At 51.4% G+C, this 23,769-nt stretch overlaps 1 protein-coding gene across 12 annotated transcripts in view; it reads right to left on the bottom strand.

Moving 5' to 3' along the window:
• LOC135203741 (ral GTPase-activating protein subunit alpha-1-like) overlaps positions 1-23,769 on the bottom strand; it is a 217,753-nt gene that overhangs the window by 101,244 nt on the left and 92,740 nt on the right. For all 12 annotated transcript variants that reach the window (XR_010312009.1, XR_010312010.1, XM_064233673.1 and 9 more), the window contains exon 9: positions 12,545-12,706. Coding sequence is in view for 10 of the 12 variants with exons in the window: in XM_064233673.1 (XP_064089743.1) it covers positions 12,545-12,706 (162 nt within the window). In the remaining 2 variants the exon portion in view is untranslated. The remainder of the gene's footprint in view (positions 1-12,544; positions 12,707-23,769) is intronic.

Here is a 23,769-nt window from a genome sequence, read left to right as displayed (position 1 = left end):
ACCGAGTGAGCCACGGGCCACTCGTGCACCTGCAACATCAACTGGTGCAACGGGAGGGACACTAGGTCCCCCCAGTATGTTGACGTATGCCACTACCGTGGTGTTGTCGCACATCAACACCACCGAGTGTCCCATCAGATGGTCCTGGAACTCTTGGAGAGCAAGGAACGCTGCCTTGAGCTCCAGGACGTTGATGTGAAGGTGCTTGTCATGATGATCCCATACTCCTGCACCCAGCAACTCCTCCAGGTGTGCGCCTCATCCCTCGGTTGACGCGTCTGAAAACCGCAATATCTCGGAGAGAGAGAGAGAGAGAGAGAGAGAGAGAGAGAGAGAGAGAGAGAGGAGAGAGAGAGAGAGAGGCACTCCTCTTGCGAGGTTCCTGTTGTCCAGCCACCAGGCTAGGTTCTGCCTCACCTCCTCCGTGAGGGACACGGGGAAGTACGGTGGGTCCTCTGCCTGTGACCAACTCTCCTTTAGTCTCCACTGAAGAGACCACAAGTGAAAACGCCCGTGAGGGACTAACTTCTCAAGTGACGACAGGTGGCCAATCACGACCTGCCACTGCTGAGTTGACTGTTCCTGCCGAGACAGGAACCGGTAGGCTGCCTCTCTGAATCTGCTGATCCGCGAGTCTGCGGGGAAGGCTCGCCCTCCTACCGTGTCGATCAGCCTACCCAGGTACTTCATCCTCTGCTTGGGTTCGAGGTCGGACTTCTCAAAGTTCACCCCGATCCCCAGATTGCAGCAGAACTTGAGGAGTCGATCCCTGTCCCGTACCAACTGCGAGCGGGAGCTCACCAGGACTAACCAGTCGACGAGATACCTTAGGAGACGTATCCCTGACGAGTGGGTCCAAGCAGACACCAGAGTGACCACTCGCGTGAACACCTGTGGGGTGGTTGAGAGACCAAAGCAAAAGTGCCCTGAATTGGTACACCGTCCCGTCGAGGATGAAGCGGAGGTACTTCCTGGAGGATTGATGGACAGGTATCTTCAAATCCACCGAAAGCATGAAATCGTTCTCCCTGATAGAGTCGAGCATAGAACGTGCTGTCTCCATCATGAACCGAGACTGGCGAACAAATCGGTTCAGGGGAGAGAGATCTATTACCGGGCGTCAGCCCCCCGAAGACTTCTCCACCAGGAAAAAACGGCTGTAGAAGCCCAGTGACCGATCCCTGACGATCTCCACAGCTTCCTTGCTCAGCATGGCTTGGACTTCCTGTCGAAGGCCTACGTCCTTTGATGTTCCAGGAACGTAGGTCTGAAGATGGACTGGGTTGGAGGTGAGGGGTGGCCGAGACTCGAAGGGTAGTAGATACCCTCCCGAAGGACGTTACTATCCAGGTCTCCCCATCGTAGAGCTGCCATGTTGCCCAATGGCTCGCCAGGCAACCCCCTCCTTCCGGCAGCAGGTGAGAGGGGAACGCCGTCCCTAGCGTTTCCCGCCTCTCTTCGACTTCTTCCCGGCTCCTCCTCGTGGAAAGGAGGGCTGGGAGGGGGCTGAATGCGACCGCCCCTGGCAGAAGTTGAAGGCAGAGTCATTCCTCGGGGCTTCGACGATGCAATCGTCTTAGCAGCAGAGGAAGCACTAACCAAGCTCTTGGGTTTGGCTGCAGTCGATCGAGGCTGCCCAGAAGCCTTCGAGACTGCCTGGTGTACCAGATGGTCACTGTCATCAGTGCGCCGTCGTTCCACCACCGCGTCCACCATTTCTCCTGGGAAAAGAGAGGAGGAACTCCGCACTGGTCCGTTGCAGAAACCCAATGTCACCTCACGCCCAGCCGCCTTGGACACTCGGGTGAGGACTGCGTCCCTACGCCGAAGTACCAGGTTGGCCCACAGGTTTACCGTCTGGTGGGCGAGGTAGGAGTGGCCCTACCTCCAGACTGGCATAGCCTCCCGACACCCGGGTTACCTTCATGAGCGATAATTCCCGAGGTGGTCGCGACCTTGGACACTGAGGGACCACAGGTCCAGCCAGGAGACTGCCTGGAAAGCCGCCATGGCGGTGGATTCCAGTGCAAGTGCCTCTTGTTGCGAGAACCACAAGTTCTCCGACAGGAGCTGCTGCAGAGACAGCCCCGGAGTTAGCCTAACTAGCTCCGGGTTAACCTGTTTGGGCGGCATCGGATCCTCTGAGTAGTAGAGGCGGTTGAAGTAGCTTGGACGACCTACCGGACCGTAGCGAACCCTCTTGTCCGGAGACAAGCGAGTCCACCTGGCCCAGCACTGAGTCGGCCAGCTCTGATCACGGCAGACCCACCGTCGTCTTGGGTTCCTTCTTAGGACCCCAGAACGGCTCGAGCAGGGACGTGGGCTCAGAAGGTGGGAACGGCAATCCTTCCCCGAGGTTGTTGTGCTGACGAATCAGCACAATACCCTCTGCAAACGACACTCTGGATCTCGGGAGTGACTGAGTCTTGAGGAGTTGGACCGTCAAGCCCCTCCAGCAAGAACGCCTCTCGAGACCCTCCTCTTCCAGAAGGAGGAACAGCGACAGACCCCTCCTGGTCTCCTCCTGCCACTTGCGCGTACGACCTGGTCAGTCCTAAGACCGTGCCTGGCTCATAGGGCGTCGTGGCGGGACCGTGAGGAGCACGCCCCTCAAGATCACTCTGTGTCGCCTCGCCTTTCCTGGTGTAGACCGAGGAAGTTGAAGGAACCGGAGAGGAAGACCTGACACTCCCCCCTCGCTCACTGGCAGAACCGGTGTGCTTGGGGGGCTGCAGGCGATCACCAACCCACTGGTGGCGATCGAGCTGCAGGCCTGGTCGCGCGGCTCTCCTGGAGAGAGCGGCTGGACCTAGAACAGCGGCCCCGGTCCGGTGCGTCAGAGCTGCTGCTGCTGGTCTCCCTACCCGTCCGGTCCCGATGGGAGAAGCGGTCAGGAGACCTGCAGAGACCACTGTCGCGGTGGGAGCAGAGCCTGTCCTCATGGCGCGTCGAACCGCTGAGGGGACCTCTTCCCAGCCTCAGCCCGTGGCCGGTCTGGGACCGTCACGGCAACCATGGTAGCCTGCGGCTTGCTATGAGAGCGATTGCTGGCCTGGCGAGAGTCACCTGAGCGACTCTCGCCAGCCTTCCGCTCCGTGCCTCGGTCCTGGCGCCGAGTGAACTCGGTACCTCTCGCGAACGAGAGGCCGAGCTGGAACCTGGTGTAGAGGTAGGACCTCTAGCATCAGGCGAGGAAGTACCGGTGTTAGCCGGTACCCCTCTGGTCCCCATCTTCTTCTTCTTCCTTGCGGAAGGAGAGACGGGCCCTGCTCCCGAAGGAGCAGGAGGACCAGTGGAAGAACCCCCGTCCCACCGGAGTGAGACGAGCCATTAGAAGTTCCCGAAGGAGACTTCTTAGGGGGGGAAGGAGGAAGCCTGACGAACGGAAGACCTCAAGTACAATTGGATGTCGGGGTATCTCGCCCCCTCCTCTCCGCTCAATGGATCAGGCGAAGAGAAGGAAGAAGAACCCCCCCCCCCCCCCTGAAAGGGAAGGAGCATACACAAGAGCTGGGATGACGGCAGGAAGGAAGACGACGTGTCTGTGACCAAGGGCGTCACCGGAGAACCCTCCGAAAAGACTCCCTGGCAGGCTTGCGTCGCTTCCTTCTACCCTCATAGAGCACTCATTGCTCCCCCGACCAATTATTACACACAACACTGGGCTCGGCCCGAGAGCATTCGCGCCCTCGGCACCGAGCACATAATTCATGAGGATCAACCTCTGGAAAAAAGCGGGGCCCCACACTTACGGCCCTCCACACCAGGGCAAACTCTGCGGCTGATGGGGGGGCGTGGGACGTCTCCAGCTCATGAGAATGCGTAATAATGAAATAATAATAAAATACAAAGCACACGTACTTACAGTATTTTATCAAACACACACAAAGCAAACCAAGTTTGAAGATACAAAGCGTACGACGAAAGCGGGCAGAGAGCAAACAACACGTCTGCCTCCGTCAGCGGCCTAAAGCAAAGTGGTACTTCACCTCCGAGTCGCGCCTACGCGCACTGTCGGACAAGCAGTTAACTACCAAACTCCCTTGTTCGAAGCTTACGACCATTCCAGATGCCGCTAGTTACCTTCCTATTGTAAAGGACCGATGTTTTGTATTCGTATCAGCACAAATCATAGAGAACAAACTATGATACAGTAGTACCTCAGGATACGAAATTAATCCATTCCGAGGTGGCCTTCGTAACCTGAGTTTTTCATATCTTGAACCGCATTTTACATGTAAATTGCCTAATTTGTTCCAAGCCCTACAAAAACACCACTGTAAATTTTATAATAGCTAAAATGACAATTTGTCAAAAATTGTATTTTTCCTAACCTGAGGTCCTTTAACAATAGGAAGTAGCTAGCGGCAGCTGGAACGGTCGTAAGCTTCGAACAAGGGGAGAACGGTAGTTAACTGCTTGTCCGACAGTGTGCGCGCCTGCGAGGTAAGAATCACTTTTGCTTTAGGCCCATGCAAAATACGCAGAGTGAGGGGTGGTATGAGGTGGGACTATATGTAAAGGACCTCAGGTTTGTATAGTTAGGAAAAATGCAATTTTCGACAAATTGTCATTTGTTCCGATACGTAATACAAACCCTCGGTCCTTCAACAATAGGAAGACTCACTTCTTGGTGGGAGGAATCTGAGTCTTTTGATGAACAGACTGGTGTTCGTCCAACCCTGGAATGCCTCCCTGGTCGTAAGAGCGAGGGAGGGGTCCAAGCCTCTGTCCGATTGATCGGGGTGTGCACCACAGGATCAATGGCCAGACCTCTGGGCCAAGTACTAAGAGAGAGGCAAGCGTATCTCTTCGTACCAGCAAGCAAGCACTTGTTCCTGATTGCAAGAGGCAACATAAAGTTATGGGTTTGTCTCAAGTTGGCATCCACTTCCTCCCCCTTGTTAGAGAAAGTGGTAGATATATGCTCCTATCCCTAATGAATGGGATAGGTTGGAGCTCGGTCGAGTAGCTTACCTGCATCAATTTCCTTTCCAGCATGGTGACGACCGTGTCCCTCTGCCCACAGGTAGAGGTAGAGAAAGATGGTGAAGAGAAGCCAGTCTCACACTCATTCGCACATTCATTCTCCCAGTCATACCAGGAATCGATGCTGTTCTGCCTGCTCGGGTGCTGGGTAAGCTTACACGTGTTGAGCAGCCACCAGAGGTCCCAAGGAAAAAGTATCCAAGGACTTGTGCGCAATATCCCGAAGGTAGAAGGACGTGAAGGTAGTCTGGTTGACCCAGACACCTGCCTTCAGGACCTGCGCCACAGAGAAGTTCTTACGGAACGCCAAGGAGGGTCCAATACCTCTGACTTCGTGGGCTCTCGGACGAAGGGTACGGGTGTCGTCACTACCATCAGCCTCGTACGCCCTCCTGATCACCTCACGTAGCCAGAAAGAAAGCGTGTTCTTGGATACTTCTTTCTTGGTAACCCCAGTGCTAACGAAGAGGCGTCAACACTCAGGCCTGAGGTGTCGCGTTCTCTTCAGATAGCGCTGTAGCGCCCTTACAGGACAAAGCAGCATCTCATCCGCATCGTTATCAGTGAAGTCCATTAGGGAGGGGATTGTGAAAGACTCGAACCTGTCATCAGGGATCGACGGATTCTGAGTCTTAGCTACGAAGTTTGGCACGAAATCGAGCGTCACAGATCCCCATCCCCTGGTATGTTTAACATTGAAGGAAAGACCATGAAGTTCCCCTACTCTCTTTGCCGATGTCAGGGCCAGCAAGAAGAGGGTCTTGAGGGTCAGATCCCTGTCTGACGACTCTCGTAGTGGCTCGAAGGGTCTTCGAGTCAAACTCCTAAGGACGAGAGTCACATCCCACTCAGGGGGCCTCAGTTCCCTGGGTGGGCAAGACCTTTCGAAGCTCCTCATAAGTAAGGAGATCTCGAACGAATTCGAGATATCCAGTCCCCTCAGTTTCAGGACCAGGACCAGGGCCAGGGGAAGGCGCGAAACGTGGGGGCTGATCAGGGGGTAGGAAGGAAGACGAGGTGTCCGTCACCAAAGGAGTCGCTGGAGAGCTTTCCGACGACTCCTTTGCAGGCCTACGTCTCTTCCTACCCTCGTACAGAACCCACTGCGCCTCGGACCAATTCATACATGTAATACAAGGTTCGGCCCGGGAGCATTCTCGCCCCCAGCACCGCGTACACAATTCATGTGGATCTACGTCCACAAAGGAGCGAAACCCACCGCACTTACGCACCTCCAGCCAGGGACACACTCTACAGGCAACTGGGGGGCGCGGCGAAAGGTCCATCTCTTGATCCATCTTTGTTTGTTTATTCACTGCACAATGAAATAAACAAAAGGAAAAAACTGTACTTACAAGTTTCTTTCACTCTACAGACAAACCAGAAAAAGGATAAATCCAACCAAAGCATACAACGAGTAGCGGGCAGAGCGATGACGAGCACGTCTTGACACACCACGGCCGAAAGCAAAAGTGATTCTTACCGCGCAGGCGAGCGCACTGTCAGACAAGCAGTTAACTAACGTTCTCCCCTTGTTCGAAGCTTACGACCGTTCCAGCTGCCGCTAGCTACTTCCTATTGTTAAAGGACCGAGGGTTTGTATTACGTATTGGAACAACTGACCAATAAACAATGAAATACAACAATTTGGACCATTCAATACCTAACTTAAACTACATATATACTACTATGTACTACATACCTGTAAATAAAGTGTATTAGTGTACATGGTATACAAGAAATACTGTATGTACATACGTACGTATGTAGTAAAATGTGGAACCTTACCTTTCGAGTGAGGAGATCTCCAAAAGTGGCAACAGAGGAGGACAAATGGCAGAAAACTTGTATGTACACTTAACTTTACAAACCACATTAAAAAATGTCAAGAAAAATTAACACTAAACTTTACAAAACAATAACATTAACTTTACAAAAAACTTAAAATTAAAATGATATTGTTATGATACAATAAAGTTTTATACATACTTACCTGCAGATATATACTTAGCTTTAGACTCTGTCGTCCCGACAGAAATTCAAATTTCGCGCCACACGCTACAGGTAGGTCAGGTGATCTACCGTCCTGCCGCTGGGTGGCAGGAATAGGAACCATTCCCGTTTTCTATCAGATTCTTTCTCTCTACCACCTGTCTCCTGCGGGGAGGCTGGGTGGGCCATTAATCGTATATATCTGCAGGTAAGTATGTATAAAACTTTATTGTATCATAACAATATCATTTTTATACATTCAACTTACCTGTCAGATATATACTTAGCTGATTGGCACACTCGGTGGTGGGTAAGAGACAGCTAAATACTGAAATAGACAGGTAAACAACATATGTTGTAGGTACAAATAAACCTTGGTTCCTACCTGATTAAGCGGAAGACTTCGTGGCTACTGCCCAGGAGTCTGCTTCGCTTCAAGAGCCTCAGCGAGATAGTGATCTATGGCTAAGAGATCTTGTGGGTCTGCCAATGGGGTCTTATCCACTTACTCAGCAGAGCCTAAATGGCCTTTGTCAATGGGTGCTAATCCACTAATATGACAATACACCTGCTTTAAAAGCATATACGAGAAAGCATATACGAGGAGCAAAAACATACATCCCGACCACCTGATCCTAACACCTGTGTTAGTTCTAAAGATTGTAAGGAGTATCCCCAACTCCTGACAACAACCCAAAAACTCAACACCACCATATACACACACACACCAGTACCAAAAAAAAAAAAAAAAATTTTTGTACACCCTTATTTGTCGGATATTCCTCAGTTCCTTCTGACAAAAAGCAACGGTCGCCTGTGCGACGCCTAGTGCCCTTGACAGTCGAAAACCAAGAACATCTCTAACTATAGGGTTTACGTACATACACAATAATTAAGGATCAGTTTTTGCTCCAAGTCCCAGCACCGTATCCGCTGACACAAACGGACCGAAAGAGAGGCACTTCTCATAAGTTACCCTGACATCCTTCAGGTAATGAGATGCAAAAACTGAATTGCATCTCCAATATGTCGCTTCGAGAATATTCTTCAACGACATATTCCTTTGAAAGGCTAGAGACGTAGCAACCGCTCGAACTTCATGAGCTTTAACTCTAAGAAGTTTGAAGGAGTCATCTGGGCAATCATTGTGAGCCTCAGTAATTACACTTCTTACAAAGAAGACTAAGGCGTTCTTAGACATGGGTCTTTTAGGATCTTTCACAGAACACCATAGACCCTGTTGACAACCTCCCAGCTACTTCTTTTTACTCAGGTAAAATTTAAGGGCTCTTACCGGGCAAAGGGACCTCTCAATCTCTTTGCCTACTAGGTTCGACAGGCCCTTTACTTCAAAGTTCCTGGGCCAGGGCTTTGAGGGATTTTCATTTTTCGCCAGAAATAAAGTCTGGAACGAACAAATGGCAGCCTCTCCTTTAAAACCAACCCTAGAATCAAGAGCGTGTATCTCGCTCGTTCTTTTGGCTGTAGCGAGAGACAACAGGAATAAACATTTTCTCGTAATGTCTCTGAAGGTAATGTCTTCTAGGTGAAGGCGACTCTGACGACGAAAAACACTCACGAAGGATGCTTTTCCTGCAGCGATCCCTGGCAGTCTGGGGCGTAACAGAACCTGCCGAAGGGAGGCCTGACCGGTGGGGAACCTCTACAACCTTCGTACGGCTTTCGACATTCCTTCTCCTCTGGGCCAGGGAGCTTGGAAGAGGTCTAGACCTGGAAGCGTTGTAGAGCCGATCAGACGCCCCCTCCACTACACTGAGGACACTCACATCACTGTCCACTGTTAAATCACCACTCTTACCTTCTAATGCCGCCATTTTGACCTGCATTCTATGAAGGGTAGCCTTCAGATCCGTAATTTCCGCTGCTGAATCTGTTGGATTTAAAATGGGTGAAAGGGCAGAAATAGGGGGAGAAGGATTAATTAATGCATCATGGGGAGAAGCTAGAAAACTAGTTCGCTAGACCTAGATCTACTTCGGCTTTTGGAAGCTTTCCTCAGCCTATCCCTTTCTAGCTTCTTCATATAAGAAGTAAGATTCTTCCATTCTTCTGCACTCAGGTTCTCGCACTCCTTACAGGTGTTAGAAAAAGAACATTCATACTTTCTACAACGCCTGCATACAGTGTGAGGATCTACCGAAGTTTTCGGCATTCTCACCCTGCAGCCCTCATTCACACACCTCACAACAACACTAGAGTCAGACATTCTTAGAAAAATCCAAAATCAAGTTCAAGAAACGGTCCACAATAGCGTATGCCAATACAACGATCCAGGTACGTCACCAAAAGTCGGTCAAGAAGATCAATTGCGATAAAAAAAAAATTCCAGCCAGGAGGTACCAACAACAATGTTGACAGTACCGGCGACAGAAAGAATCTAATAGAAAACGGGAATGGTTCCTATTCCTGCCACCCAGCGGCAGGACGGTAGATCACCTAACCTACCTGTAGCGTGTGGCGCGAAATTTGAATTTCTGTCGGGACGACGGAGTCTAAAGCTAAGTATATATCTGACAGGTAAGTTGATGTATAAAAATTTTTTTTTTTTTTTTTTCATTTTTTTTACTTTTTTTATACTTTACGTTTTTTTTTACAAAATTTCCATTTCTTCACAACCAAATGGATGCCAGTCCATTTATGGAATTTATCAAACCACCCCCGAGAAGCCTTGAAGTCTGGGGTTGCCGTCGATCTCCCTTCTCCTCCGTCGTCTTCGGCCTGGGCAATCAAATCGCCGAAAATAGCGCTGGCCTTCTGGCAGATTGCCGTCTCAGTTATCGTATCAACAGCGATATCTTTGTCCTCAATCCATAGAAGAAACAGCCTCTCCATCTCATCATGCATGTGGCTCCTCTTGTTGGACAAAATAGTCACGCCCTTGGAAGGTGTAGCTGCTTTGATAGCTTCCTTCTACTTAAGGATGGTGCCTATTGTCGACGGATTTCGACCGTATTCCTTAGCGATCACACTCAACCACATACCAGCTTCATACTTATTGATAATCTCCATTTTTGTCTGCATAGAAAGCATCCTCTTCTTTCCGTGAACTTCAGCACTTTTTTGGGACCCATCACTATACTGTACATAATTAAGTTATGTAGTATACTAATTAAGTTCTCACACAACACGATAAAGTAGTACAATGAAATCACTAACACGAATTTACGTTAACAAACGAAATCGTATATGTGAGCAAACGAATTCCGCGTGCGTACGATAACGCTGGTGCGAAGCAATGCCTAAAGAAGAACGCCTTTACGTAGAGCACGATGGGAGAGATGCTGACCAATAGGAGAGCAGGATCTTATGGCAGTGACTAGCATCAGGAACCAATGGGAGAGTGGGAGGATGGTGGCAAGTCTACTCAGTTGGCGACGCGCGAGTTTTAAAATTGTTCTTGGCTGTCCGGGTGAATCTTGGGACTTTACATCAACAACCTTTCGTAACCTGAATTATTTTCGTATGTAGAGCCAAAAAAATCTTAGTATTTGCTTTTGTAACTTGAATTTTTCGTAAGCTGGGACTTTCGTATGTCCAGGTACCTCTGTATACTTAAGTCCCCAGTTAACCCTTTAACACCGATTGGACGTATTAAACGTCAATATAAATTGTCTGTTGGGTGCCGATTGGACGTATATGTCGATATAAAAAAAGTTTTTTAAAAAATTCGCGGAAAAATAGTTATAGGCCTACTAGGCAAAAACTTTTGAATCACGGCGTTGTTTTGTTTACAATCGTTACTCAGGCGCGCAAGCGCGAATTTCTTTCTCCCCGCACTAAAAAGCATCAGCGACACATCTCAGAAATTATTTCGTCACTTTGACATCATTTTTGCACCATTTCATATGAGCCATTACATAGAGTATTATATATGGAAATGTGCGCAATTTCATGTAGAATACAACAAAAAACAACTCATGGTTGTAGCTTTTATCAGTTTTGAAGTATTTTCATATAAATAACGATGTGCCAAAATTTCAACCTTCGGTCAACCTTGACTCTACCGAAATGGTAGAAAAACGCACTTGTAAGCTAAAACTCTTATATTCTAGTAATATTCAATCATTTACCTTTATTTTGTAACTAATTGGAAGTCTCTAGCCCAATATTTCGATTTATGGTGAATTTATGAAAAAAACTTTTTCCTTACGTCCGCGCGATAACTCTTCCGAAAAAATCATAAATTTTTTCGTCCTTCGTCCGATTGTCGTAATGTTTGCACCATTTTAAATTAGTCATTACATAAAGTTTTATATATGGAAATGTGCGCAATTTTACGCAGAATACAACTAAAAACAACCCATGGTTGTAGCTTTTATCAGTTTTGAAATATTTTCATATAAATAACGATGTGCCAAAATTTCAACCTTCGGTCAACTTTGACTTGACCAAAATGGTAAAAAAATGCAATTGTAAGCTAAAACCCTTACATTCTAGTAATATTCAATCATTTACCTTTATTTTGCAACAAATTGAAAGTCTCTAGCACAGTATTTTGATTTCTGGTGAATTTATGAAAAAAAAAAAAAGAAAAAAAAAAAAAATTCCTTACGTCTGCACGGTAACTCTTCCGAAAAAAATCAGACATTTTTTTATCCGATTGTCGTAATGTTTGCACCATTTTAAATTAGCTGTTACATAAAGTTTTATATATGAAAATTTGTGCAATTTCATGTAGAAAACAACAAAAAAAACCCATGGTCAACTTTAACTCGACCGAAATGGTCGAAAACTGCAATTGTAAGCTACAACACTTACAATCTAGTAATATTCAATCAATTACCTTCATTTTGCAACAAACGGGAAGTCTCTAGCACAATATTTCGATTTATGGGGAATTTTTGAAAACATCTTTTTTTCATGTCCGCAAGTTACGAATTCATGCATCATATTGTGATAATATTTTCTCTGTGTTGCCTTGATCGTTTTACAATGTGTTATATACCAAGATGATCGCAATTTAGTGTACAACACAACGGAAAACATTAACTCGTTAACTTTAACCGTTTTGCTCACAGCGCGATTTGTATACAATTATATATGAAATTTTTTGTTCGCGCTGTCGTATATCCCAATATTTATATATGATATTTTTTTTCATTTCTGATGGTTGCATACTAAACTTCAGGCAATTAAAAAAAAGGAGCCAAAAATTAACTCTTAATCTTGAAAACTAAGCGTGCTGTGATTTTTTGAAAAAAACTTTTTTCGCTTCGGCGCTCACTCGCGAACGCCACCGGCATACGGGAGACGATTTTTAAAATAACGCTTCGGCGTTTAAGGGTTAACAGTGGGGGATCCTTTCCTGGCTGAGCGGCAATAACCAAAAATTGTCGTTAACCCCATCACAATTATTACAATAATAAATGGCGTTTACAAGACTGTAAGTGCCGATAAACCACTTAATGGCACTGGTAAACTACTTACTGACACTGATAAACTGCAAAGTTATATTGATTTATAAAATTGTAGAAAAAATTATAACAATCAAAACCTAGAAAATACACTTTAAATTCTTCTTTCTTATCTTCACCACACACACCTGGAGTCCTGCCCGAATGTGAATATCTTTGTTGACAGCTCCCAGGTAGGATTCATTCCTCATTCTCCTAGGAACATTGTTTTCTACGGCAGCAGATCCATCTTCCCGAGGACTACCTCCACCTTCTAACGGCTCTAACATGAATGGAGGCATTTCTGGGGCCTGCAAAGAAAGTTTAACATAAGATAAACTGCCTAACAGATTTTTTTTAAATCACAATTTTTGGAAGTAAATAGTATTTTTCCTAACTATACAAACCTGAGGTCCTTTACATAAGAAATTATGTAATATTCAGCGCCACCTGGACCGGTCGTAAAGTTTACTAACAAGGTAGTTTGGCAGTAACTGCTAGGCCCAGGAACAGAGTGAGGGGTGGCATGATGTGGGACTATATGTAAAGGACCTCAGGTTTATATAGTTAGGAAAAATAACAATTTGTCAAAAATTGTATTTTTCCTAACTATACAAACCTGAGGTCCTTTAACAATAGGAAGGTATTTAGCGGCAGCTAAACCAGTCGTAAGCTTCGAACAATGGGGTTCGGTAGTTAACTACTTGTCCGGCAGTTGGTGGTCAGTCCAACTGCGAGGAGAGGATTCATTTTGCTTTAGGCCCAGGAAACGCAGAGGAGGGGTGGCATGAGGTGGGACTATGTGTAAAGGACCTCAGGTTTGTATAGTTAGGAAAAATGACAATTTGTCCAAAATTGCATTTTTCCTAACTATACAAACCTGAGGTCCTTTTACAATAGGAAGGTACTAGCGGCAGCTGGATAGGTCGTAAGCTTTCGAACAAGGGGTTCGGTAGTTAACTGCTTGTCCGACAGGCGCGCGCGCGCGACTGGGAGGTAAACAAATCACTTTTGCTTTTGGCCCAAGCAAAAACTGCAGAGTGAGGGGTGGCATGAGGTGGGGCTATGTGTAAAAGGACCTCAGGTTTGTATAGTTAGGAAAAATGCAATTTTGGACAAATTGTCATTTGTTCCGACACGGCATACAAACCTTCGGTCCTTTTACAATAGGAAGACTCACTTCTTGGTGGGAGGAATCTGAGTCTTTTGTGAACAGACTGGTGTTCGCCCAACCTTGGAAGCCTCCCTGGTCGTAAGAGCGAGGGAGGGATCCAAGCCTCTGTCCGATTGATCGGGGTGTGCACCGCAGGATCAATGGTCAGACCTCTGGACCGAGTACTAAGAGAGAGGCAAGCGTATCTCTTCGTACCAGCAATGTAAGAACTTGTTCCTGTACAGGAGCAAATATAAAGTCATGGGTTTGACTCTTGTAGGCATCCACTTCCCCCCCTTGTAGAAGGAAGTGGTGGATATTCTGCTCCTATCCCTAGTGAAAGGGATAGGATGGGGCTCTGTCATTATAGCTCACCTGCATCTCGTCCTCATCCAGCGTAGTGACGACCGTGGCCCTCTGCCCACAGGTAGAGGAGGAGGAAAAGACGGGAAGAGGGAGCCAGTCACTCACTCATTCACACATCCATCCACACAGTCACACCAGGACTCGATGCTGTTTCAGCTGCGAGGGTCTGGTTAGCTACACAACTTGTTGAGCAGCCACCACGGGTCCCAAGGAAAAGGTATCCAAGGACCTGTGGGCAATATCCGAAGGTAGAAGGACGTAAAGGTAGTCTGGTTAGACCAGACCCCTGCCTTCAGGACCTGCGCCACGGAGAAGTTCTTACGAAACGCCAACGAGGGGCCAATACTTCTGACTTCGTGAGCTCTCGGACGGGACGTACGGATGTCGTCACTACCATCAGCTTCATACGCCCTCCTGATGACCTCACGCAGCCAGAATGAAAGAGTGTTCTTGGGGATACTTCTTTCTTGGTGACCCCGGTGCTAACGAAGAGGCGTCGACACTCAGGCCTGAGGTGTCGAGTTCTCTTCAGATAGCGCCGTAGCGCCCTCACAGGACAAAGCAGCATCTCATCCGCATCATTATCGGTGAAGTCCATTAGGGAGGGAATCATGAATGACTCGAACCTGTCGTCAGGGATCGACGGTTTCTGAGTCTTCGCAACGAAGTTCGGGACGAAATCGAGCGTCACGGATCCCCCATCCCCCTGGAGTGTCGTACATCATAGGAAAGACCATGAAGTTCCCCTACTCTCTTCGCCGATGCCAGGGCCAGCAAGAAGAGGGTCTTGAGGGTCAGATCCCTGTCTGACGACTCTCGGAGTGGCTTGAACGGCGTTCGAGTCAGACTCCTAAGTACGAGAGTCACATCCCACGCAGGGGGCCTGAGTTCCCTGGGTGGGCAAGACCTTTCCGAAGCTCCTCATAAGCAAGGAGATCTCGAACGAGTTCGAGATGTCCAATCCCCTCAGTTTCAGGACGAGCGCCAAGGCGGCTCTGTATCCTTTGACTGTGGGGACTGAGAGGAGCTTCTCTCGGCGAAGAAAACGACGAGGAAATCCGCTACCTGCTGAAGAGTGGCTCTCTGAGAGGAGATAGACCCCGTCTACGACACCAGACCACAGAGGACGGCCCACTTCCCCTGGTACACAGTGCAGAGGACTGACGGACGTTTCAAGCCATCTCTGTTGCTGCGCTAGGAGAAAAGCCTCTCGTTCGCAAGAGATGGTGGATAACAGCCAGCCGTGAAGACGTAGGGACTGGACTGCTCGGTGGTACCGCTCGACGTGTGGCTGGGCGAGAAGGTTGTGCCAAGGGGGAATCTCTCTCGGTTCTCCTGCGAGAAGAGCCAGCAGGTCCGGATACCAAATGGCCTGTGGCCATTTGGGAGCCACCAGGATCATCCTGAGATTCGGGGTGACCAGTGCTCGACTGATCACCTTGCGAATCAGGCTGAACGGGGGAAAGGCATAGACGAAGAGGTTGTCCCACGGGTGTTGAAGAGCGTCCTCTGCAGCTGCCCATGGGTCCGGCACGGCCGAGAAGAACACCTGGAGCTTCCTGTTGTGCCGGGTGGCGAACAGATCCACGACTGGTCGCCCCCACAGGTCGAAGAGCCTTTCCGCCACGTCCTGGTGTAGAGACCATTCGGTCCCTATCACCTGATCCCGACGGCTGAGCGTGTCTGCTACTACGTTCCTCTTCCCTGGAATGTAGCGTGCCGACAGCTCTATTGAGTGTGCCTCGGCCCACTCGTGCACCTGCCGAGTCAACTGGTACAACGGGAGAGACACTAGGCCCCCCTGTTTGTGACGTAGGCCACCACCGTGTTGTCGCACATCAACACCATTGAGTGTCCCATCAAGCGGTCCTGGAACTCTTGGAGAGCGAGGAACGCTGCCTTGAGTTCCAGTACATTGATGTGAAGGTGCTTGTCGTTCTCGTCCCACACTCCTGAAGTCAGCAACTCCTCCAGGTGTGCGCCCCATCCCTCGGTCGATGCGTCTGAGAACAGCTGCATGTCCGGGGGGGGAGTGCGCAGAGGCACTCCTCTTAAGAGGTTCCTGTCGTCCAGCCACCAGGCTAGGTCCTGCCTCACCTCCTGTGTCAGTGACACTGGAAAGCTTGGGGGATCCGTCGCCTGTGACCAACTCTCCTTTAGTCTCCACTGAAGAGACCGCAGGTGAAGACGCCCGTGAGGGACTTAACTTCTCGAGTGACGACAGGTGTCCGATCACGACTTGCCATCGCTGAGCTACCTGTTCCTGCCGAGACAGGAACTGGTTGGCTGCCTCCCTGAATCTGCTGATCCGCGAGTCTGCGGGGAAGACATCGCCCTGCTAACCGTGTCGATCAGCATACCCAGGTACTTCATCCTCTGCTTGGGCTCGAGATCGGACTTTTCGAAGTTCACAACGATCCCCAGATCGCGACAGAACTCGAGCAGTCGATCCCTGTCCTGTAGCAACTGCGAGCGGGAGCTCGCCAGGACTAACCAATCGTCGAGATACCTCATCAGACGTATCCCGTGCGAATGGGCCCAAGCAGACACCAGAGTGAACACTCGCGTGAACACCTGTGGGGCGGTTGAGAGACCGAAGGCAAAGTGCCCTGAACTGGTACACCGTCCCGTCGAGGATTGAAGCGGAGGTACTTTCTGGAGGACTGATGAATGGGTATTTGGAAATACGCATCCTTCAAGTCCACTGAAAGCATGAAATCGTTCTCCCTGATGGAGTCGAGCACTGAACGTGCCGTCTCCATCGTGAACCGGGTCTGGCGAACAAACCGGTTCAGGGGAGAGAGATCTATCACCGGGCGCCAGCCTCCCGTAGACTTTTCCACCAGGAAGAGTCGACTGTAAAAGCCCGGTGACTGATCCGTGACGATTTCTACAGCTCTCTTGCTCAGCATGGTCTTGATCTCCTGTCTCAATGCTACGTCCTTCGATGACCCTGGAACGTACGACTGCTGTTGGACCGGGTTGGAGGTGAGGGGTGGCCGAGATTCGAAGGGTAATAGATATCCCTCCCGAAGGACATCTACAATCCAGGTCTCGGCGCGTAGCGCTGCCAAGTTGCCCAATGGCTGGCCAGGCACCCCCCACTTCCGGCAGCAGGTGAGGGGGAACGCCGTCCCTAGCGTTTCCCCCCTTTCTTCGACTTCTTCCCAGAGCTCCACGGGAGGAGGAGGGCTGGGAGAGGGCTGGTTACGGCTCCCCTTGGTAGAAGTCGAAGAAGACAGAGTCTTTCCCCGGGGCTTCGACGCAGCTACCGTCTTAGCCACCGAGGAAGCGCTAGCCGAGCTCTTAGACTTGGCCGCAGTCCGAGGCTGCCCAGAAGCCTTCGAGACTGCCTGGTGAACCAGACAGTCCACTGTCGTCAGTGCGCCGTCTGTCCACCGCAGCGTCCACCATCTCTCCTGGGAAGAGAGACGTGGAACTCCGTAAAGGTCCGTTGCGAAGTCCCAACGCCGCTTCACGCCCGGCCGCCCTGGAAACCCGAGTAAGGACAGCGTCCCTTCGTCGGAGAACCAGGTTGGCCCACAGGTTCGACCGTCTGGTGGGCAAGGAGATGGCTCTTCCTCCCCAGACTGGCAAAGTCTCCTGAAGGACGAGTCCTCTTCGGAGAAATTCCCCCGGAGTTGGCTGCGACCTTAGATACTGTGAGGGACCACAGATCTAGCCAGGAGACCGGCCTGGAAAGCTGCCATGGCGGTAGATTCCAGGCCGAGTGCCTCTTGCTGCGAGAACCACAGGTTCTCGGACAGGAGCTGCTGCAGAGACACACCCGGAGTCAGCCTGGCTAACTCCGGGTTCACCTGTTTGGGCGGCATCGGGTCTTCAGATGGCACGTAAAAACGCCGCTGTCGCAGCAGAGGAGGTGGAAGCAGCTTGCTCGACCTGCCAGACTTGAGCGAACCGTCTTGTCCGGAGACAAGCGATTCAACCTGGTCCAGCACTGAGTCCGCAAGCTCAGAACGCGGCAAACCCACCGTCGGTCTGGGTTCCCTCTTCGGGCCCCAGACGACTCGAGCCGGGACGTGGGCTCGGATGGTTGTAGCGGCGATCCTTCCGCGAGGTCGTTGTGCTGACGAATCAGCGCAATAACCTTGCAAAGTTCCTCTGGATCTCAGGAGTGACTGCGTCCTGCGGAGTCGGACCGTCCAGTCCCTCAAACAGGAGCATCTCCCGAGACCCTCCTCCCTCAAGGGGAGGAACAGCGACAGACCCCTCTCGGTCTCCTCCTCCAACCAACCTGTGCGTACGACCTGGCTGGCCCGAGAACCGTGCCTGGTACGTACGACGACGTGGTGGGATCCTGAGGGGCGCACCCCTCACGATCACTCCTCAATACCTCGCCCCTCCCGGTGTAACCCGAGGAGGTTGAAGGTATGGGAGAGGCAGACCTGACGCTCCCTCCTCGCTCGCTGGCAGAACCAGCGGGTTTGGAAGACTGCAGGCGATCGCCAACCCGCGGTGGCGATCGAGCTGCAGACCTAGTCGAGCCGTCTCGCTGTGGAGAACGGCTGGACCGAGAACAGCGGCCCCGGTCTCGTGTGTCAGAGGAGCTGGTGCTGGTCGCCGTACCCGATCGCTCTCTGTGAGAGTGACGGTCAGGCGACCGGCGAGCTCCACCGTCACGGTGAGATCGGTGCGTATCCTCCACGGTGCGTCAGTTCGCTGGTACCAGCCGTGGCTGGTGCCGGCGAACGGGGGGACCTCTTCCCAGCCTCTCAGCCCGTGGCCGTCATGGACCAGTCACGTCCGCCAAAAAAGGTAGCCAGCTGCTCGCCGCGAGAGCGAGAGCTGGTCTGGTGAGAGTCGCGTGAGCGGCTGTCACCAGTCTTATTCCGCTCCGTGCCGTGAACCTGACGCTGAGCGGACTCAGAGGTCTGGTTCTTGGCTGTACGGCCGCTGTTAGGCGACCGTACACTCGGTACCTCTCGCGAACGAGAGGCCGAGACGGACCCTGCTGCTGTGGCCGAACTCCACTGACAGCAGGTGAGGAAGTGTCGGTGTTAGCCGGCACTCCTCTGGTCCCCGTAGTCTTCTTCCTTGCGGAAGAAGAGACGGGTCCTGCCCCGAAGGAGCAGGGTGACCAGCGGAAGAACCCCCCGTCTCACCAGAGCGAGGACGGGCCCTTAGAAGTTCCCGAAGGAGACTTCTTAGGGGGGGGGAGGCGACCTTCTTCTTCTTCGGCGGGGGAGCCTTAGAAGAAGAAGGGGAAGAGGCGGCAGACGACGACGACGACGAAGAAGACGATGACGACACCTTCCTCCTCTTCTTCTTCTTCGTCAACCTCCTCAGGACCGACGTCAGATCTGTCATCCAGAGCGGAGCCGGGGCTGCTGTTGCCGAAGCAACAGGGCCCGGCACGCACCTGTCCGAACAGATCAGCATCGGGAGCAGCGGCGCCAGACAGGAACAACATCAGCAGGTGCAGGCATCACAGGAATGGCAGAAGAGACAGCAGGAGCAGGTCAGGACCGGCAGCAGTGGTCCAACGGTCACGTCCGTGGACAGCAGCTGGGCAGGTACGGCAGTACGGCAGACTGTGTAGGCGGTCCAGATGGGCGGACCAGCGGCACAGACATCCTAGGTACCGGTGGGAGGTCCAGGGGCGAGCTCTTCGGGCACACGAAGTTCCGGTCGCGGCCAGCACGGCAAAACCCAGGTGGCGGCATCCACACTCCCCCGAGGTACGGCGACTGGCCCCTGCACCGATGTAGTGGGTGTCACAGAGACCGCGTGCGGGGTGTACACCAGGTGAGGAGGTGAAGCGTAGCCGGGTGTTTGTAAGGGTCGTGGTGGTGGTCGTGACCGTAGCATGGGTGACCGCCACGGAGCCAGCGAGATGGTAGAGCAGCCCCCTGGACACTCGGCACGCCCTGCAGCCCCAACGATGCCCACACCTGTCCGAGGTCATCCTTCGCGGCAACCGCACCTGAGGAGGCAAAAGTCGGGTGATTAGGGGGATCCTCTACCCGTTCGCGCGAAGACGAACGGATAGAGGACCCAGAGTACAACTCGACGTCAGGGTATCTAGCGCCCTCCTCCACACTCGACAAGTCAGGAGAGGAGAAGGACCTCAAAGGAAAAGAAACCCCCCCCGAAGGGCGGGGAAGGCGCGATTACGTGGAAGTTGAGCGGGCGGCAGGAAAGAAGACGAAGTCCGTCACCAAAGGAGTCGCGGAAGAGCTTTCCGACGACTCCTTTGCAGGCCTTCGCTTCTTCGCCTGCCCTCATACAAAGTCCACTGCGCCTCCGACCAATTATTGCAAAACATCACATGGCTCGGTTCGGTGCATTCGCGCCCCCGACACCGAGCACACAAAATATGAGGGTCTATCTCCGGGAAAGAGCGGAACTTCCCGCATTTACGCCCTTCGGTACCCGGGCATAGTCTCCGTGGGGTAGCGAGGCGAGGAGATTCCATCATTAATCAAAAACACTTCAAATATTATGAAAAGAGAGAAATGATTGTACTTACAATGAATTCTTTCATACACAAACACAACCATATACTCAAGAAAGCAAACGACGAGAAGCGGGCAGAGAGCGTCGAACACACACGTCCACTCGCTGTGAGGCCGAAAGCAAAAGTGATTTGTTTACCTCCCAGTCGCGCGCGCGCGCCTGTCGGACAAGCAGTTAACTACCGAACCCCTTGTTCGAAAGCTTACGACCTATCCAGCTGCCGCTAGTACCTTCCTATTGTAAAAGGACCGAAGGTTTGTATGCCGTGTCGGAACAAATACAATTTTCGACAATTGTTATTTGTTCCGATACGTATACAAACCCTCGGTCATTTAACAATAGGAAGACTCACTTATTGGTGGGTGGAATCTGAGTCTTAAGAACAGACTGGTGTTCATCCTACCTTGGATCACTCCCTGGTCGTAAGAGCAGAGGGAGGGATCCTAGCCTCTGCCCAACTGACTGGGGTGTGTACCGCAGGATCAGTGGTCAGACTTCTGGACCAAATTTATAAGAGGGAGGCAAGCATACCTCTTATAAATAGCAAGAGGCAAGAACTAGTTCCTACTTCAAAAGTCATGGGTTTGTCTCTTGTTGGCTTCCACTTCCCCCCTTGATGGGGAGTGGCGGATATATACTCCTATCCCTACTGAAAGGGATAGCATGGAGCTCGGTTGTGTAGCTTACCTGCATCGGCCTCCTGTTCAGCCCACAGGTAGAGGAGAAGAACGAATAGGAAGAGAAGCCAGTCACACACTCTTTCACTCGTCCATTCATGCAGTCACACAAGGAAGCGATGCTGTTCTGTCCCTCGGGTGCTGGGTAGACTACACAACTTGTTGAGCAGCCACCACGGGTCCCAAGAAAAGTGTCCAAGGACCTTTGGGTCATATCCCAAAGGTAGTATGAAGTGAAGGTGGTCTGGTTGGCCCAAACCCCTGCCTTCAGTACCTGCGCCTAGAAGTTTTCCGCAAGGGTTGGACCAATACCTCTGATTTCGTGGGCTCTCAGATGAAGGGTACGGGTGTCGTCACTACCAGCCATGTCGTACGCCCTCCTGATCACCTCATGCAGCCAGAAAGAAAGTGTGTTTTTGGACACTTCTTTCTTGGTAACCCCGGTGCTAACGAAGAGGCGTCGACACTCAGGCCTGAGGTGCAGAGTTCTCTTCAGATAGCACTATAGCGCATCATTGTTAGTGAATTCCTTCAGGGAGGGGATCGTGAAAGACTCGAACCGGTCGTCAGGGACCGAAGGATTCTGAGTCTTCGCTATGAAGTTCGGGACGAAATCAAGCGTCACGGATCCCCATCCCCTGGAATGCTTGACGTTGAAGGAAAGACCATGGAGTTCCCCTACTCTCTTCGCCAATGCCAGGGCCAGCAGGAAGAGGGTCTTGAGGGTCAGATCCCTGTCTGACGACTCTCGGAGTGGCTCGAAGGGTCTGCGAGTCAAACTCCTAAGGACAAGAGTCACATCCCACCCCGGGGGCCTGAGTTCCCTGGGTGGGCAAGACCTCTCAAAGCTCTTCATCAGGAGGGAGATCTCAAAAGAGGAGATGTCCACACCTCGCAGTTTAAGGACTATGGCCAGGGCCGCTCTGTATCCTTTAACTGCAGAGACGGAGAGGAGCTTCTCTCGGCAAAGGAAGACGAGGAAATCCGCTACCTGCTGAAGAGTGGCTCTGAGAGGAGAGAGACCCCGTCCACGTCACCAACCACAGAAGACGAATCACTTCCCCGGGTATACAGCTGCAGAGGACTGTCTGAGGTATCCAGCCATCTCTATTGCTGCGCTGCGAGAAAAGCCTCTCACTTGCAAGAGATAGTGGACAACAGCCAGGTGTAAAGACACAGGGACTCGACAGACCGGTGGTACCGTTCTACATGTGGCTGGCGCAGGAGGATGTGCCAGGGGGGAATCTCCATCGGTGATTCGGCGAGTAGAGCCAGCAGGTCCGGGTGCCACCAGGATCATCTGAAGATTCGCGGTGATCAGCGCCTTGCTGATCTTTGCGAATCAGACAGAACGGGGGAAAGGCGTAAACGAAGAGGTTGTCCCATGGGTGTTGGAGAGCGTCCTCTGCAGCTGCCCATGGGTCCGGCACAACCGAGTAGAAAACCTGGAGTTTTCCTATCACCTGATCCCAACGGCTGAGCTTGTCGGCTACCACATTCCTTTGCCTGGAATGTAGCAGGCTGACAGCTTTACTTAGTGTGCCACAGCCCACTCGTGCACCTCCAACGTCAACTGGTGCAGCGGACGGGACACTAGGCCCCCCTGCTTGTTGTCGTTCATCAACACCACTTAAGTGTCCCACCACCCATTCCTGGAACTCTTGGAGAGCGAGGAACGCTGCCTTGAGCTCCAGGAAGTTGATGTGAAGGTGCTTGTCGTAATGATCCCACACACCTGCAGTCAGCAACTCCTCCAGGTGTGTGCCCCATCCCTCGGTCGATGCGTCTGAGAAGAGCAGCATCTCGTAAGAGGCACTCCTCTTACGAGGTTCTGCCTCACCTCCTCCGTGAGGGACACGGGAAAAAAAGGAGGGTCACTTGCCTGTGACCAACACTCCTTTAGTCTCCACTGAAGAGACCACAGGTGAAGATGCCCGTGAGGGACTAGCTTCTTGAGAGACGACAGGTGGGTGGCCGATCACGACTTGCCACTGCTGAGCTAGTTGCTCCTGAAGGGAAAGGAACTGTTCTGCTGCCTCCCTGAACCTGCTGATCGGCGAATCTGCGGGGAAGACTCCCCCTCCTACCGTGTCGATCAGCATGCCCAGGTACTTCATCCTCTGCTTGGGCTAGAGATCTGATTTCTCGTAATTCACTACGATTCCCAGATCGCGGCAGAATTTGAGGAGTCGATCTCTGTCCTGCAGCAACTGTGAGTGGGAGCTCGCCAGGACTAACCAATCGTCGAGATACTTCAAGAGACATATCCCTACCAAGTGAGCCCAAGCCGACACCAGCGTGAACACTCGCGTGAACACCTGTGGGGCGGTTGAGAGAGTGAAACAAAGTGCCCTGAATTGGTGCACCATCCCGTCAAGGATGAAGCGGAGGTATTTCCTGGAGGATTGTTGGACAGGTATCTGGAAATATGCGTCCTTCAGATCCACCGAAAGCATGAAGTTGTCCTCCCTGATGGAATCGAGCACTGAACGTGCTGTTTCCATCGTGAACCGAGTCTGGCGAACGAATCAGTTCAAGGGAGAGAGATCTATCACCGGGCGCCAGCCCCCCAAGGACTTCTCCACTAGAGAGAGTTGGCTGTAGAAGCCCGGCGACTGATCCTGCACGATCTCCACAGCACGATTGCTCAGCATGGCTTCTACTTCCTGACCGGGTTGGAGGTGAGGGGTGGCCGAGACTC

The sequence above is a fragment of the Macrobrachium nipponense genome, chromosome 36 (assembly GCF_015104395.2).
Source record: "Macrobrachium nipponense isolate FS-2020 chromosome 36, ASM1510439v2, whole genome shotgun sequence".
Lineage (NCBI taxonomy): Eukaryota > Metazoa > Arthropoda > Malacostraca > Decapoda > Palaemonidae > Macrobrachium > Macrobrachium nipponense.
This window is presented reverse-complemented; position numbering and strand designations above follow the sequence as displayed.